The 18,935-nt window shown below is 41.1% G+C and overlaps 1 protein-coding gene across 1 annotated transcript in view; it reads right to left on the bottom strand.

Annotated features, from left to right (window-relative positions):
• Positions 1-5,642: 5,642 nt before the first annotated feature.
• The window catches only part of GPR139 (G protein-coupled receptor 139), a 45,540-nt gene continuing 32,247 nt past the window's right edge, over positions 5,643-18,935 (bottom strand). The window contains exon 2 of the mRNA XM_001148556.6: positions 5,643-9,946. Coding sequence (XP_001148556.1) covers positions 9,012-9,946 — 935 coding nt within the window. The 3' untranslated portion in view covers positions 5,643-9,011. The remainder of the gene's footprint in view (positions 9,947-18,935) is intronic.

Genomic DNA, 18,935 nt, shown 5'->3' on the forward strand with positions numbered 1-18,935 from the left:
AGTTTGGCTTTGAAAACACTAAAACATATTGTGAAAAAGTTTACCTTTCTAATTTTCTATTAATTCTTCTGATTAGATTAAAAAGAATGTCTCAATATGGTGGTAGTAGATGCCTAACACCTATCTTTTAAAAGACAGTAGATATCAAGTTCACACAATAGTATGTATTGAAAATTATTGATAGTCTTTAATCTTTTTTTACAATTTCTATCTATTTATGGTAGGTGATACTGGCTTTCCATTTATGGTGGGGATATGAAGTTTTCTTTAAAAAATCAGTGGCTCTCCATCTTGGCTTCACATTGAAATCATTTTAGGAGCTTTAAAAAATAATGATACCTGGATTTCATCTTAGGCATTGGGATTTTCAAAAGCCCCCCAAAGGTGTAAAACTGCAGTTTTAAAGTGCGTCAGTTTAGTGCTCCTCAAACTTTAATATGAATTACCTGGAGATCTTGTTAAAATTCAGATTCTGGTTCGGCAGGCTGGGGTGGGCACGGTGATTCTACATTTCTTGCAAGCTCCCAGGTGATGCTGATGCTGCTGATAGGCGGGCCATGATTTGAGGAGCAAGGCCCTTGTGGGACTTGCTTCTGTACTTTAAATATTTTCATAAAGTAAACAATGCTGTCTCAATTTATTTTTTATGGGAGGAGTGCAAATCTTCTTAAAATGGGTATTAGTCTTCTTGTTCAAAAGTCATGGCCAAATAGTTTCAGCACCTTGGACAGAAGCGCAGGCAATTATTTTAAAGGGCTAGTGCCTAAGCTGAAGAAGGAAAAAGAGTTAAAAATCTCTTGTGTATTAAAGCATTTGTAAAATAATGATGTTGAAAATATTATTAAAGATTGTGAAAGAAAGTTTAAAAATAATTATGCCTCTTTTTAAATGCCTACCCTGCTGGTAGACCCTGTATTGTTTTATCTGCCATCTTGCAGGGCTAATGCTCTGCCAGATATCATCAGACATATTAGTTGGGTTATGAAATAGAACCATACAGTATTATGCACTGATGATTTCTGGCTCCTCATTAATTGAACTAGAAGATGGCTTTAGCCTAAATATCAACCTTGGATGATGAAAAGGCTAATGGGACCAAACTGCAAATTCAGGAGAGAGAGTGTGGAATGTCAACAACAGCATGTCAAAGTGGCCTGAAATGAAGTGGCTCTTGGAGTCAGACAGAACTGAACTTGAATGCCAACTCATGAATTACTCACTGTGACCTTGAGTATGTTTAATTTAATCCCCATGAGATTCAGTGTTCTCCTCTGGATAATGGAGGTAACAACACAGTCTTTCAAGAATTGTGAAGATTAAGTGACATAAGAAGATCACATCAGTTTCTTACTTCAAACTTTTCAATGGCTTCCCACCGAATTCCTTTTTAGGGACCACAAAACTCTACATGTGATATGGTTTGGCTCTGTGTCCCCACCCAAATCTCATCTTGTAGCTCCCATAATTCTCATGTGTTGTGGGAGGGATCCAGTGGGAGACAATTGAATTATGGGGGCAGATCTTTCCCATGCTGTTGTCATGATAGTGAATGGGTCCCATCAGATGGTTTTAAAAATGGGAATTGACCTGCACAAGCTCTCTTTTTGCCTGCCACCATCCATGTAAGATGTGACTTGCTCCTCCTTGCCTTCTTCCATGATTGTGAGACTTTCCCAGCTATGTGGAACTGTGAGTTCTCCATTAAACTTCTTTCCTTTGTAAATTGCCCAGTCTCAGGTATGTCTTTATTGGCAGCATGAAAACTGACTAACACAACATGATTCAGCTCCTCCCTATCCCTTCCTTCTTTTGTTCCACACCACTCTACCCCTGGATCACTAGGTTTCAGCAATATTAATCTTCTAATTGTTCCATGAGCACCCAAGGTTATTCCAATCTCAAGGCTTTTGTACTCTCTGACCCCTTTGCCTAGCATGCTCTTTTTATGACTTTCTGCTTTTAATTTGGATTTCAGTTCTGTTGTCACCTTCTCAAATAGACCTTCTTTGACTCATTTATCTATCTAGTGTTATTTCTGCCTGACCTTAGTCACTTACAATTATTTATTTCCAGCACTTATCACTACTTGAAATTATCTTATTTGCTTTCTTATGTACTGTGTTTCTCATTACAGTGTACGTGCTAAAAGGTCAGGGGTCTTATCTATCTTGTTCATTAATGAATCACTATGCCTAGAGTAGATCTTGACACATAGTGTATTTCAATAAATATTAGTCAAATAAATAAATTACTAGAGAAGTGCCTGGGACTTGTTAAATGAGTGCCTACTCTCTTGACTCTTTTCATCTCCATCTCTAAAGGTGTTCAAGGTGACAGCCTGGTCATTGGAGATGCTAAGGAATAATATAAGAAACTTCTGGCCAGGCACGGTGGCTCATGCCTGTAACCCTAGCACTTTGGGAGGCCAAGATGGGTGGATCACTTGAGGCCAGGAGCTTGAGACCAGCCTGGCCAATATGGTGAAACTCTGTCTCTACTTAAAACAAAAACAAAAACAAAAAAAACAGCTGTGCGTGATGGCACGTGTCTGTAGTCCCAGCTACTTGGGAGGCTGAGGCAGGAGAATTGCTTGAACCTGGGAGGCAAAGGTTGCAGTGAGCTGTGGGCTGAGATCACGTCACTGCCCTCTAGCCTAGGCAACAGAGTAAGACTCTGTCAAAAAAAAAAAAAAAAGAAGAATAGAAGAAATTTCTAACCATGAAGATTTCTAACCATGAAAGTTTAAAGCAAGCTTGCAGAGGTATATAATCTTTCTACATTTCTGGGAACTGTACAGAAAGATCATTGGAAAGAGGATCTACTAACATCTAGGTTGTGTAGCTTTGGATGAGGGGCTCTCTTGGGCCTTAGCTTTCTTTTTTGATCTTTGAGTGAAACAGTCTCTAAGATCCTCTGCGACTCTCTAATGGTTCAGTGATAGTAAAAGAAGAATCTAACCTTTGTGGTTATTCTGTGTTTGCTTCCTGTCTCACTTTACTCTTGATCTATTCTTTACTGCCTTATGCCCTGGGGTCTTCCCACTGTGGACTGCACCACCTGCTCTTTTTTTCTGGCTGGCTTCTGTTTGAACTTGGCCAGTGGGCGGCATCAGCATGATATCAGAGGTAAGGAAGAAAGAGGCATTCCTTCTGCTCTGGCATCGTATCTCTGGCTGTGGTGTGGCCTCTTCTTGGTGGAAGTCCCCTCCTACAAGGCTCTAGACCTCACTGAGGTCCACTAACATCCTTTCCTCTCATTGCTTCATTAGGAGAGGTAAAGCTTCCTGTTATCTCTAGTTCCAAGGTACCTCAACAGCTAATGGAAAGCTTCCTCACAGGAAGCTTCACCTCTCATAAGTTCCCCTAATCTTGCTCAAGCCATTGTTAGCAGTTTTTTGGTTAAAGTCATTTCATGAAACCATCTGATTGAGATTTGTTTCCCTGTAAGACTCTGATCGACAACCCATTTTGAAATATATCCAGAAAAGCAGATTCTAAGAACTCCCACTGAAAATCATTTGTGGTGTTAATAGACATTTCTGTAATGATTTCTTCTTTGGGTTTAATCTGGAACCCTCATACTGCAGTTGAAGTCTCACATCCTCTTGTTCCATCTCCAGTGGAGAGAAATGTCATGTTACTGCCATTCTCTCGGTAACAAAGCTCCAAAGACATGGCAACTCCTCATGCAGAGTTGATGAGAAGACATCTTTCTTCCCGGTGGCCTTATTTACTCCTTCTAAATCAGAACATTCCCCCCATCTGCTTTTTTTTTTTCTTTTGGCATGACAGTGACACATTCTGCCAATAAGCCCAGGAAATTCACAGTATCTATTTATCCCGGTAGACACGAGCCTCTTATCCCCCTTGTTGTGTCTGGCAAGTACTTGGGATTAATTGCACACTCTCCGAAGAGGCCGGACTATCACATTTAGCTGAGTGCACTAATAAAAGGATTATTATTTAATGGTTCAACCTCCTTCAACTCTCCTTTGTCCTGCGTCCCTGAATTGGAGAACAAAATTAATGAGGCTGCTGTGGCCATGCCCAAGAGCTTCTGTTTGCCACCCTTTCAGCAAATTCTTTGCTTTTCTGCACTTCCCCCTCAACTTCTAAGTCACTTTTATTCTCCAAGTTGATGCAAAGATGGATTGTGACAATAGTTTGTGGGTGGCTGTCAGAATTGATGGTGGTTTGTGTGGGAAAATGCATAGCAAGTTTGAGAGCTATGGTTAGGATTCCACATAGAGTCAATTAAAAAAAGTTCTACTCACAAGGAAAGGTCAAGCTGAGAGTTTTAATTATGAGGCTGTTATAATATATATCATGCCTGAATGATCTGGGTTTGAAGAGTTGCAAAATTATGCAATGCACCCAACTCTAAAATGGGCATAAAAACAATGTGATGTTTTGGGGGAATGACTTAGAATTTTGCAAAGAAGATAATGAGGTGAAGTGAAAAGGATGGAGTGTTGAGTGACCTGGGTTCCATTCAGGCCCAGATCATTGACCTCTTTGGGACTAGCATCCTCACCTATAAAATGATGTACAATTGGAGGCTTTTTAAAAAACTCTGCTACTAATAATCACTTTATAAGTTACCTACTGGAATTATAATTAGCTCCATTTTATGGAGAGAAAATTGAGACTCAGAGAGAGAGAGAGATTGAGAACATTGCTCAAGTTCACATAGCCAGCAAAGTTATAGCCTGTAATAACTGACTCCAAATCTTGGGTTCCTGACTATAAGAGTTTCTGCATACCTTGAAGACAACTGGAAAAAATTTAAATTATGCACCGTTTTCCAGATGAGGATAGTCCTTAGGAAATCTCCAAGGACTTGCTCAAGGCCATTCATCTAGTAAATGGTGGAGCTGGGACATGAACTCGTGACTGTCTGACATCAAAGCCCAAGCTCTTAGACATGATGCTGGATTTCCAGTTATGATTATTAAAAAATCATCCTTCACTGTCTCAAAGATGTACAGAGGAAGTGATCAGAAGAGAATTCAGATTTATACCCAGTAAACTAACTAAATGAGGATTGTAGGGAGCACAGTTCAGTGGTCTTAAATTCTGAACTATATCTGCTAACCAGGAGACAGATGGAACTCTGGTTTTATTCTAGCACCCAGCACAATGTATAAGAAAGATGTCCGCTTAAATGTTAAATGTTTAAACCAGCATTCTGCAATTTGGAGGATATCATGCTTAGTGAAATGAGTCAGGCACAGAAAGACAAATACTATATGATTTCACTTATATGTGGAATCCAAAAGAGTCAAACTCATAAAAGTAGAGAGTAAAGTGATGGTTACCAGAGGCTGGAAGTAGGTGAGAAGCAGGGAACGGGAGATGTTTGTCAAAGGGCACAAAGTTTGTTAGTTGGAAGAAATAAATTTTGAGATCTATTGCATAGCAAGGTGAGTGGAGTCGGTAACAATGTATGTTTCAAAATAACTAAGATAATAAATTTCAAATTTCTCACCACAAAAAAATGATAAGTGAAGTGACAGATGTGTTAATTTAGCTTGATTTAATTATTCCACATTGTATACATATATCAAAACATCACATTGTATCCCATAAATGTATACAATTATGATTTATCAATTAAAAATAATAGTAATAAAAAATCAGCATACTGCAATTGCTTGAACATAGATGCAAATACCAAACACCAAGTGTGCACCATATTAGAATTTATTATAATACAAACAAGTCCAAACACAATATATAATCTAATTAAGAAAATATGAACATTTGCTTTTTTTCTATGGTAACTTTCTATTCCATTCTCTGAACTGGAATAGCCAACATTAGAGTCTTTTATTCACTTCGGGTAGGCTCCCCATGTTGAACCAGGAGGTACCAAATGTGCAAAGTGATCTTTTCCAATAGCAGGGTGTTTGCAACACACAAGTTCATGCCCACTCCGGTCTGTCTTTTATGGTTTGTCTGTCATTCCCCTCATTTCCTTCCCCATGAGACATTTCAGCCATCAAGTTGTTCAATAAAAAGACACAGCATGGTGGTGCGTATCATCATTGCAATGTCCAACCAAGGACACAAATCATATAGCAAGAGAGAAGCTAGTTAACTGTCTTTGAAAGAGGCACCACAAAAACCCACGATAAGGCAATTGCTTTAGTGCCACCAGCAGCAGCCGTTTACATGACAGGCTTCAAAGTTCAAGGCTTTATTGTCAAAACTGGCCTGAAAGAAAAGGCTTACAAGTTTTTAAAGTTTTAAAGTTAAAAAAACCCATTTCATGATGTCCATAATTATTACTATAAATAATAATAAATTAAAAGTCCTTAGATAGTTTGAAATAAATTTTAAGAGATATGAATCAACCTAACCCAATGGGCATTCATTTGCATTTTAAGCAGAAGACAGCAATTCACTAGAGTGCCTTCGAGAATTGGACCTCTTTTAAATATCATGTAGCAAAATATAAAATATATTCAGAGGAAAAGAGATCACAATACCACGTGGTAGAGCCTCTATCATCGAGAAGTAATAAATTAAAGTGTCTGAGGAAAATGTTCCCTATGCACACCCAGTTTTTAAACATCAACAATTAATTGTTACACACAATTAAAAATATGGAGTAGAGAGCATGGAGAGTCACATACATATTTTCCATCTTATATACATTCTCAAAAAGGAATTGCTTAACCTTTGTAGATATTGCACTTTGACTCATTCAGGTGTAGCTCAAACTAGCATTTTTCAGAGCTACATGTTTAAAAAATAAATAAATAAATATATATATATATATTCAGTATAGGTAGCCTTTGGTCAATGTCCATTCGTAAGGGGGTGTGGTGGCATTGCATCACACACACATTTAATGAACACATGTTCAATTACACGTGCTTGGCAAAAAAGAGACAGAGAGAAATGCAATTTAAGGGAGGTGAGGGAATCTGCTTACCATTCCACTCAATGAGCATACGCCCTGGGGAGCGTGGGAGATGGGAGATCTGTCCCTCAGTCAGACGACTTCCATGAACTTCTTTGAGTGGAAGCATCTTGATGCACCAGGGTGGTCTTGATGTTCTCAGATACATTAGAATCACACAATATGGTCCCTAAATGAGAGCCAATTCTGTCTTGTCATCAACCAGAGAAACAGCAACTTGTTCCAATGCTAGAGAAAAACTTAGCTGTGTTAGGTTTTGAAAGCAATGGAATATAATCTCCAACATGGCTCTTTTTTGAGGATCTTTTGCAAAGGTAACTTCGGCTCTGTAAGGTTTTATCTTTTGCACTGACTTTAGAATCTAATCCTTGGCTCTGATGAGATTCTATTGCAATCCTTTAAAAGGGGTAAGAATTAGGATCTTCAGGACTAATATGACCTAAGTTTGTATTGAGTTAGTATTGAGAGCATTGGCTGAAGTTTAGGGTTTGTGTTGCCATGGGGCCTTTTCTTACCCCATTCATTTATTGCAAATTCCCTTAAAAAAGATAGACATGTCTTCCAACGTAGGGACAAAATGCAGTAAAAATCCAGCCTGAGGAACTAAATATTCCAGGTGGACTGTCTGCCGTTTTTTGGTCACCAAAAATGTCATGCAATTTCAAAGTCATTTTGGCAAATTTATTCCAAAACAGGGATGAATTCGAATACTGGGAATCTGAGAGAGAAGTTAAAAAAAAAGAAAAAAAAGAAACACTAAATAAGACGAATATAATCATGTGTGTGTGTGTGGTGCACACATAAGTAGCAATTTCCAGGGATGCCCCTATTCATTACATCCTAGAAATGTTCTTGCCTTGGACAGGCAAGGGTAGAATAAATAAACACACTTATATTTTATCATTTTACAAAGGATCTGGGTTAAATAGCTTTACCAAGAACTGGCACCACCCTTTTGAGCCATGTGCGTCAAAGGGCAGACGAGGCGTCAGCATGGGCACCTTTTGTGTCTGCGTTTGTGGCGAAATGGCAGCGCCAGCTGGGCTGTGAGACAGAGCTGAGAACACCTCCTCTCATACCCGCAGAGCTGCAGTTCCTGACCCTTGAATATTAAATTCAGTTCGGAAGTCACTTCAAATAAAACAATTTGGTGAGGGCCTCAGCAAGCAAGGAGGCAGGGTTGGCAACTTGACACGTAAAAAGGCTTCTCTAGGAAGCTGGAGTGATACCATAACAAGAAGCAATTTTGAGTAACGGGATCGTATGCAGCTGACACAGGGATGGGTTGAAACAATGGCAAGTGTGGGCTTAATTTTTTGTTTTTCTGGGCTCGAGAATTCCTCCTTTCCCCCTGCGCACCAGGCAGGGTCTTTGTTTTGGAGGAGATAGAGAAAATCTGTACATAATGATAAATAGAAAACTGCCTTTTAGACCCCAGGTTTGAGGTCACAGCTATGCGGGTTTGGAGATTTCCTGAAGAAGCTCTGGCCACAGTTTGGATGGGATCCAATACTCTTCTATTCCCACAGTGTCATTCTGAAGCTAGGAGTGCCAGAGCCAATTCAAGACCACAACCCTCTCTAGGACAAAGGGCACCTTGAAAAAAATCCTGAAATAGTCATTATTGTTAGCTCCTGGGAACAGCAGAGGGAAGTGATGAATGACCTCAGCTCTCGGAAGAAGAGTGCAGGCTCAGCTATGTGCTACTGGGGCTTGGTAAGTCCCATAAATGAAGGGTTCCCAGTGACTGTGGATGGTACCAGGGCGAAATCACAGACTACTTCTCTACTTTGTGTCCTAACTGGTCACAGGATGATGACACAAGCTCCAATGGCATCTTCAAACTGGTAGGAGCTTTTGCTGTCATTGCGACTCTGTGGAATAAATGCATAAGTAAAAACAAGCTTCATGCTCTCCGTTCTTCTCTTCCATCTCTTCTCATCTACCAGTCTGAGAATTGCCCAGTCTGCGGGAGACAGGAAATCGGATTAGCACTCTTAAGGAGAGCTGCTCAGCCATAGGATGGGACACCTTCCCATCTGGAAATGGATTAGACAGAGGCAGTAGTTGCCACACCTATGGAATCACGGGGATACTTTTATAGGTTTTCCATTTTTGTCATACTGGTACACCAGCATCTTGATGCAGTGTGAGTTTGCCGGCGAGATCCAGGGGCTACTTGTTATGGAAAAGTTATGATTGGTGTAGAACTGTACAGGTTGCTTCTGGCACTTGAAGAAAGCCTTGAGCGTGGCGGCTGCCATGGTGCGGAACCGCTTGCTGATGAAGCAGTAGAGGAAGAAGTTGATGGCTGTGTTCAGAAGGGCTAGCATGTTGGCAATGTCGGACATGATGTGCACCAGCCAGCGGTTCTGGATGGGCGCCCCATAGAGGTGGTAAAGAATCATGATGATGCGGGGGGCCCAAAGTGTGGCAAAGATGGAGGTAATGGTGAACAAGATGGCGGTGGTCTTCCCCGTGGAGTAGCCACGGAGACGAAAATTGCTCTTCCTCCTGAGCTTGTACACAATGATTGAGTTCAAGATGAAGAAGATGGAGCAGGGCACCAGGTAGACGGTGAAGCAGTGGATCCAGATGAGGACGTGATGCACAGAGGTGCTGATGTAGTCTTCAGTCCAGATGTTGGGCCACCAGTAATAGGGGATGCTGGTCAGGAAGCAGGTGATGTAAACACTTACAATGACTTTCCGGGTGCGGGCTGGATATGAGACCGTGTGGTACTTGAGCGGGTGGCAGACAGCGATATACCTGTCAATGGTTAACGGTACAGTAATCCATATGGAGGTGTGGATGGATGAGAATTCCAGCACTTCTATGATCTTGTCGGGGACCTGAGGCATCTGCATGTTCAAGATGAAATCTTCCAACAGGAAGTCCACAAACACTATGAAAAAGAGGACCAAGATGTCGGCAGCAGCGAGTGCCAAGAGATAGTTGTAGGAGGACTTCTGCCTTCTTGCCACCAGCTGGGAGAGGATGATCACTGTCAAGATATTTGCTGTGGAGAGAAGAAAAACTGGTTTAGCTCTGAAGCAAAGATGACTTCGTTGGCTCCTATGGGGGCCCTAGGCATATGTTTATTTTGCACTCCCATGGAAGTGAAAATGATTGAATCAATGCTTTTGAGGGACAACCTCAGCATTACAAATAGCACCTCATACAATTAGTGGATACTATTTTAAAGTTATGCTTATATTCTAACACAACCATGAGAGGCGGTGCCTCCATTCTCCTCATCTTAGAAGTGAAACTGGGGCTCTGAGAGCCTCACACAGCCATGAGAGGCGGTGCCGCCATTCTCCTCACACAACCATGAGTGGTGTTGCCGCCATTCTCCTCACACAACAATGAGAGGTGGTGCCACCATTCTCCTCACACAACCGTGAGAGGCGGTGCTGCCATTATCCTCATCTTAGGAATGAAGCTGGGGCTCTGAGAGCCTCACACAACCGTGGGAGGTGGTGTTGCCATTCTCCTCACACAACCATGGAAGGTGGTGTTGCCATTCTCCTCACACAACCATGAGAGGTGATGCCGCCATTCTCTTCACACAACCGTGAGAGGTGGTGCCGCCATTCTCCTCACACAACTGTGAGAGGTGGTGCTGCCATTATCCTCATCTTAGGAATGAAACTGGGGCTCTGAGAGCCTCACACAACCATGAGAGTTGGTGTTGCCATTCTCTTCATCTTAGAAATGAAACTGGGGCTCTGAGAGCTTAAGCAACTTGCTTAGAGCTACACAGTTAATAATTCATGGTGATAGGATCCCCTGATCCCAAATCTCATGCTTTTTCTTTTGTTCAGTTGCATGAAGAATATGGGGCTGAGGTGGCATTTCCTGCTATATGTGTTCAGGAAAGAGACGGGACTATATAACCTCTTAAGAACCTCTTCAGAGCTTGGATTTTAGGATCTTTCCTTTTTAAGTAGATTTAAAATTGGAGGTGCAGAGAAGATCATGACCTTCAGATTAATTTAAAAGTAAATTACATTTGTTTTTGGAATAGGTAATCTACGTACATGCTACATAATCAAAAATAATAGCAAGGAAAAGTACATTTTCCTTCTACTCTTATTCTCCAATCATCAAAGTTCCCCTCCCTCAGGGAAATTACAGTTAATAAATAATCTATGCTTATATATGTCCATATAGTGTGCCTGCATTAGGTTGGTGCAAAAGTAATTGGCAAAAACTGCAATTACTTTTGCACCAACCTAATACATAGTTTTTGCATAAACAGCAGCAATGTTTTATTTTTTATGGGGTCAGATTTGTCTTGAAAATACATCTATATAATTTCTGATCAGTTTAAAAAAAAAAAGTCTCCCTGAATTAAGCATATTTAGAAAGTCATTAGGGACTCACTCTGAAATGATATTCCAATGGATAATATCTAGAAGTCATTCTACACATTTATTTTCATTCATTCTCACAGTCAACCCTGAAATTTGAACACCGATAATGCTATTTTGCAACCTAAGTTCTCAGAAAGCTTACATTCCTTGTCTGAGGTCCAGTGGCAGAGCTAGAATCCAGATCTCTCTCTCAGTCTCTCTCTGTCTCTCTTCCTTTCTTGGTAGCCATTTAAAATGTTATACAATAGTTCACATGTAAAAATTCTTACAATAAACACACCTGCAAAACCTGGTGTGCTCATCACTCAGATTTAATACATTTTAACATTTTGCCATATTTACTTCAGCTCTCTTTAAAGAAAGAAATGACACTATAGATACAGTTGAAGTCTCCTCTGAAGAAGCCCTGTTCTCATTCTTTTCCATCTTCTTTCTCTAGAGGCAACCACCATGCTGCAGGCTGTGTGCAGTGTCCAGTGCCATGTCTGCATATTCTTTCTTTCTTTCTTTTTCAGAGACCCGGTCTTGCTATGTTGCCCAGGCTGGAGTGCAGTGGCTATTCACAGATGCAATCATGGTGCTTTACAGCTTTGAACTCCAGGGCTCAAGTGACCCTTGCACCTTAGCCTCCTAAGTAGCTGGGACTACAGGTGCACATCACTGTGCCCAGCCTTTTGCTTTCTTTTATACTGAAACTGCCATTCTATATACTGCTTTTGTCATTCAACATTGTATTTTTGAGGCCCAGTTTTGTTGCTACGTGAAGATCTAGTTCACTCAATTGAATGACTACATAGCATTTTGCTGTAGGAACTTACTGATTTATTTATTTGTTTATAATTTATTATATTAAATATGTTCATTCATTTAAATTGGTTCCAGGATTTTGCTGTTATAAACCAAAGTTAATATCTTGACATGACTCTCCATGAGAAGTACTTATATATGAAAATTTCTCTGGGGTAATGTATACATGGAAGTGTATTTATTATGTTTTAGAGTATGTGCATCCTCATCTTTAACAGACACTGCTGAATTGCTTTGTAAAATTTTACTAATTTAGATTCCCAATAGCAGAATATGAGAATTCCAGTTGCTCCATATCCTCTCAGTATTATCAGTTTTTTTTTTTAAGTCTATACTGCTCTTGTTCTTGTCCAAATCACTTTGAAATAACATTTTGGAGTGGTGGAGAGTTAAGATACTGATTATATTAATTAGCCAGGATTCAATCCCAGGACCAACATCCATGCTCAAAACCAGTCTGCAATATTGGTACTTATTCCCAGTGGGCTGGGGGTACCATGAAGATATGCTATACTGCACACAATGTAGAGAAAAATGGTGAGTATGTCCTATTTAAGTCACTGCTTCAGAAAAGAGACCCACTAAAGGTCTTTATATTTGTAAACTTGATATTTCAAAACTGCATAAATGCATTCATGCATTATGTACCTATTCTGAGCTGTGCCCTTGAAGGGGATGGTGAACAAAATAGACATGGTCTGTTTAGCCTGCATGGAGCTTAGATTCTGTTAGTCAAGAAAAACATCAGCTGAAGAGCCACGGAAGAAAATGCATTAACTGCAAGCTGTAGTGAACGCTATGAAGGAATGTTTTGGAGTAGGAATCAGAAAAATCTTTACTGAGATTTGGAAGACCAGGAAGAGGTTAAAAGGCAGAAAAGTTGGAAGGAGAAAGTGTTTCAAGCAAAGGAAACAGCATGTGCAAATGTTCTGAGGGGGAGAAGTATGAAGAGTTGGGTTTATTAAGACAAAGAATACTTATATTGAGTTCTGCTTGCTTTGTAAGCATCCTTGCATTTTATAGCTCTCTTTTATTAAACAGCCTTGCTGTGTTCTGTTGAAAAGCATTTCAAGATGTTTTATTCATCCAGAAATTTTTCCAAAAAGTATTTAGCATCTACTTTCTGTGGTCAAATACGTGTGCATAGGCCTAAGGTGGACATACATTGGGTACTCTTGTGGATACACATAAAGTCTGTACTCAGAGAGTGGAGAAACATCATATAAGTGGCTAAGTATTAAAGAGATAAATGAGAACACAGTATATAGGAGCTGCTGGTGAATAGATACAGAAAGAAGGACAAAACTTTGGTGAAGGGTCCTGATTAAAGGCTTGGTTTCCAATCCCTGCTCCTCTGACCTAATCATATATAGTCAGAGCTTCATGGAACCCAAGCTGTAAAGAGGTTGAGTTCTAAAGGTCTATTGAATCAAGGGTATAGGAGCTCAGTTGCTAAGAGTGCGGGATCTGGGGCTGGGCTGCCTGGCTGTTATTACCACCTTGACTTTAGACAAGTTTATTCAGTATTTCTGTGCCTCAGTTCCCTTCTTTATAAAATGGGGTTAATAGTCTCTTCTTACACTGCCAATAAAGAAGTTTCCAAGATTGGGTAATTTACAAAGGAAAGGCGTTTAATTGACTCACAGTTCCACCTGGCTGGGGAGGCGTCACAATCATGGCAAAAGGCTAATGAGGAGCAAAGTCATGTCTTACATGGTGGCCAGCAAGAGCTTGTGCAGGGGAACTCCCCTTTATAAAACCATCAGATCTCATGAGACTTATTCACTATCATGAGAACAGCATGGCAAAGACACGGCCCCATGATTCAACTACCTCCCACTGGGTCCCTCCTATGATACATGGGGATTATGGGAGCTACATTTCAAGATGAGATTTGGGTGGGAACACAGTGAAACCATATCATGTGGTTAATAAGACTATCTACCTCATAGGGTTGTTCTGAGGGTTAAGTGAGATAATTTTAATAAAGTGGTTTAAACAGTGTCTGGCACGTAAGAAGTGTGTAATGGATGGTAGCTATTGACTGAGAGTCCATTCATGCAGCAAATATTAACTGGGCATTGACTATGCCAGGCATTGGATGAGGCTTTGGAGATACAGGTATTAACAAAGTGGACAGGTTCCCTTTTGCCATGGAGTTTATAGTATAATGAGGGAGACAGACAATAAATAAACACACACGCAAATGCACAACAGAATGTCAGATGTGATACTAGGAAGAATAACACCAAGGGATGAGACAAGTTTATGGGGTAGTAACTTTTAGATTAAAAGTGATATTCCGGTCCAATCAAGGATGAAGAGAAGGGAGGCCAGGCACTGTGGCTCACGCCTATAATCCCAGCACTTTAGGAGGCTGAGGGTGGTGGATCGCTTGAGGTCAGGAGCTCCAGACCAGCCTGGCCAACATGGTGAAACCCCACCACTACTAAAAATACAAAAATTAGCCAGGTGTGGTGGTGGGTGCCTATAATCGCAGCTACTCGGAAGGCTGAGGCAGGAGAATCACTTGAACTCGGGAGGTGGAAGTTACAGTGAGCCGAGATCGTACCACTGCACTCCAGCCTGGATTACAGAGTGAGACTGTCTCAGAAAAAAAAAAAAAAAAAAAAAAAAGGGAAAAAAGAAGGGATCTAGGGGTCTGTCATGCAAATATTTGTGGGAAAAGAATTCTAGGCAGTGGGATTGGCAAGTGCAACAGCCTTGTGGTGGGAATCAGCTTCTTATGTTCATAGAACAGAGAGACATGAGAACGATTTCCCATTTTACACATGAGGAAACCAAGGCTTGGATTTTTAGATAATTTGCTCAAAGTCACAAACAGAACAAGTAAGGGAGCCAGAGAAAAATGAAAATGGTGACCCCAGCTCTGTCTGACTTTCTGTCTTGATAGATTCTGCTTTGTTTATTTTTGGTCATAGAAAAGGGTTCTCAGCATAAAGAATGCGTTTCCTGTTCCTTGGGTTGCCCCTGACTTAGAAAAGTGCCATATTTTCTTGCAACCTCTTTTTTCCTTTTTGATGAGACTGAGTTTCGCTCTTGTTGGCCAGGCTAGAGTGCAATGATGCGATCTCGGCTCACTGCAACCTCCACCTCCCAGGTTCAAGCAATTCTCTTGCCTCAGCCTCCTGAGTAGCTGGGATTAGAGGCACGTGCCATCACACCCAGCTAATTTTTTTTTTTTTTTTAAGTAGAGATGGGGTTTCACCATGTTGGCCAGGCTGGTCTCGAACTCCTGACCTCAAGTGATCCACCAGCCTCAGCCTCCCAAAGTGTTGGGATTACAGGCGTGAGCCATCATGCTCAGCCACAACCTTTTTCCTCCCCATCCATTAAACAATGCCCACTTTCCCTTTCACATCCCTGCTTCCCAAGGAGGCAGGATGTATAAATGGCGGGATGTCCCCAGAAAAAGTGCTATATATATACACACACACACATACATACAGGTTTAAGTTCCTGGATAATATATATATACGTGTCTGTGTGTGTGTGTGTGTGTGTGTGTGTGTGTGTATATATATATATATATATATATATATATATTCTATAGAGAGTGACTCTCCCACTTTTTCTTCCTCCCCAGCTGAACCCTGTTTGAAGTGTGGTGCTAAAAATTCTCCATATCGAAGCTCTTTAAAAGTATTCCAACCCCATCTAATTAATGCTTTAAGTCAGGCAAGTCATCAACTCCAAGTGAAATTGCTAGGTATTCATATTTGACATTTCCTTAAGTTTCTAGTGATTGCCTCTCTTGAGAAACTAACCCGCAGACACTGAGTTTCCCATTTCTTTTGTACAGGTAGATTTTCCCCCAAGGCAACATCAAGAACATGTAGGAGATCCCTGGGGTGGGGTGGGAGAAAGAAGTGTGAGCTGAGGAGACCCAGAGGGGAATGGTGCGGTTCCTGTGTATTGATTTTCTGAAAAAGAAATGAAAAGGTAGAGCCTTCAACTCTTAAAAGCTTGACATTTGCTATAACTCCCCATATTTAAAATTTCTTTCATTTCCACAGTGGCACATTTTCCCCAAAGGGAAAGAGTGATGTTGACAGGGTCTGTGTGTATTTATAAGGGGTGAGTAAATGAAGAAACCAAAGTTCTCACTGCCTGAAATTCCATTTCTGAGCTTTCCTGTCAAACTGATCCAAGGATTCCATTGTTGAGGAAACCCAACCAATCCCATCCAAGCAAGCCCCACCGAACTTCACCACCAAAATGTCAATGCTTCTGAAAAGCAAATCCTTTCTGTCAATGGTGTCGTCAGACAGGTTTAAGTTCCTGGATAATAAAAAGCCCATGTTTTGTGACTGCAAAGCTTCTTGGTTATATTCTTGAGGGAATTCATTTCCCGTATTTTGCAGCTTACTGTGCTCAAGCTTGGGAGGATTTTGGGAAGTGGCTGAGAGAACAACACAGGTTTTGTTGTCAGACCACACCACTGAATCGTCTGCTGGCCCAGAGAGAAAGGGTCAAGGTCTTCTAGAGGTATTTTCTGTGTCTGTGATGACTAAGGGGTCCCTGCAGGTTCCTTGGAAGAAGCAGCTGGACTGGGAGTTCTGAGTTTATATCTTTTAGTTCTGCTACATTGCCTTTTTCTTGTCTTTAAAAACTGTTTTTTCAATTACAAAAGTAATACACACTTGTCAAAAATTAAACATTATATCAGTGTCTAATAATAATAGTAATAGAATTTGTCTACTTTTATTGTGTATCCACTGTGCTCAGGGCACTTCTAAGCATCTTACACACAATATCTCACTTAATCTTCACAACTACCCTGTGTAGTGGGTACCATGATTTAAAAGCCCTGAGGTTCAGAGAGGTTAAGTAACTTGTTTGAGATCACACAGCTAGGTGGTGAGCCAGGACAATAAACCAAACTGTTAAATATATAAACTCAGGGGAGTTTATACATTTAATGACTACATTAGAAATTAGAAGGGGAAAGTCTGTCAAAACCCCATCTTCCATGGATAATGTGTCAGCTAGCCTTATAGGTGAAGCCTTGTGTACTATGCCCCCTGGTACACATGCCTCTAGGTAGTCTCCATGCCTTGAGTTGGAGCTGGCCCTGTAATTTACTTTTGACCAATACACTATGGCAGGACTGATACTGCATGACTTCTAAGGTTAGGTCATAAGTGGGTCTTTTGAACACATGCTCTTGGTATGCTCCTTCTTGGAACCCAGTTGCCTTTCTGTAAGAGGCACATGCCACTTAGGCCATGTGTAGGGCCTCTGGTTGAAAGCCTCAGTGAAGCTCATGGCCAATATCCAGCATCCACTGTCACCCATGGGAATGAGCCATCGTGGATATCCAGCTCAATAAAGGTCCCAAGTGGGTGTAGTCCCACTGCTCACTGGCTGCAAATGCATGAGAGACCAGAAGCAAGAACCACCCAGCAGAGCCCAGTCAGCCCAGGAACCATGACAAATAATCGTAAATTGTTGCTTCTAGCCTCTAAGTTTTGGGGTTTGCTATGCTGCAATAGATAACCAGAGGTTTCTTGGCCACTTGGTGTTTATATCTCCAGGATGCTTCTATGCCCACAATAATAGTACAACTAGTAATAATAATTATCCCCACAAAATGAGATTATACAATAATATTGTTGTGCAACTTGATTTTTTTCACTTAGACATGAATAATAGATTTTTCCATATGTCAATGATATTAATGAAATATTCACCTATTGCTGGACATTACTTATTATGACTATTTTTGTTACTACAAGCTTCAAGTTCATAAAGCATTTTTGTGCATTTCTTTTGGATAAATTCCCAAAAGTAGAAATCCTGGTTTAAAGGGTAACACACTTTTCTTCCGTCTTTCCCTTTCTTCCACTTCTCTCGTATTCTCACTCCCTCTCTCCCTCCCTCCTAAAGGCAGCTAAGAGAATTTGTAAGATGGAAAAGAGCTCAAGTTGGAGGCTACAAAAGGATTTAGGTTAGATGTCAAGAAGAACTTTTTTGATTGCAATGGCAGTTATGTGAAGAAGAGCAGGCCACTCTTGAGCACAGTTGCTCAGTCCACAGGGGTCTTAAGAATAGGAAAGAGAATTGCTATTTGGGATCATTAGATTCCTGGCGTGACCTTCTACAAATCCTAGTTCTCTGCATCCTAAATTTCCGAAAAAAGAAGCCACTTACCCCTTTCAGTCACAATCCCCTGTGACTTAAAAGCATCTCTCCCTTTGCTTGAACCAGGGAGGCAGAGGTTGCAGTGAGCTGAGCTGGTGCCACTGCACTCCAGCCTGGGCGACAGAGTGAGACTCTGACCCAGAAAGGAAAGGAAAGGAGAGGAGAGGAGAGGAGAGGAGAGAAGGAGAAAAGAAAAGCATCTCTCTCTGACAAAGTTGCCATCTTTTGCATCAGAAAAGTCAGCGCTTATGTTATGCAGACTCCTGGCATTGTGGACAATTGCAGCGGTGTTATTTTACCTGCTTCTGGGAGGTGCTCCAAGGATGGATTTTTAGGAAGATCAATTTCTAAGACTCCTACATAAGAAGTCAGCAATGCCGTTGTTTAGATCAGCTGAGGGGTAGAGACCGAATTGTATGATGGGGCACTGCCTCTGGTGGCTGCCACCTCCCTCACTGTTACCTGCCCCACTCTGGACCCTGGGATGGAGGAAGGGTAAATAAAAAGATGATGCTGACAAGACTCAGTGGTCAGTCTTTTAGCTTCTGCAGAAGGTGCTGGGAGGTCTCCAGGAGGTTCGGTGTTGAGTGGTCTCCTAGGAGAGAAGCAGGAAAAAGTTCCCCAGGGCTGCTGTCCCACCATATGTTTCCAGTATCA

The sequence above is a fragment of the Pan troglodytes genome, chromosome 18, assembly GCF_028858775.2.
Source record: "Pan troglodytes isolate AG18354 chromosome 18, NHGRI_mPanTro3-v2.0_pri, whole genome shotgun sequence".
NCBI lineage: Eukaryota > Metazoa > Chordata > Mammalia > Primates > Hominidae > Pan > Pan troglodytes.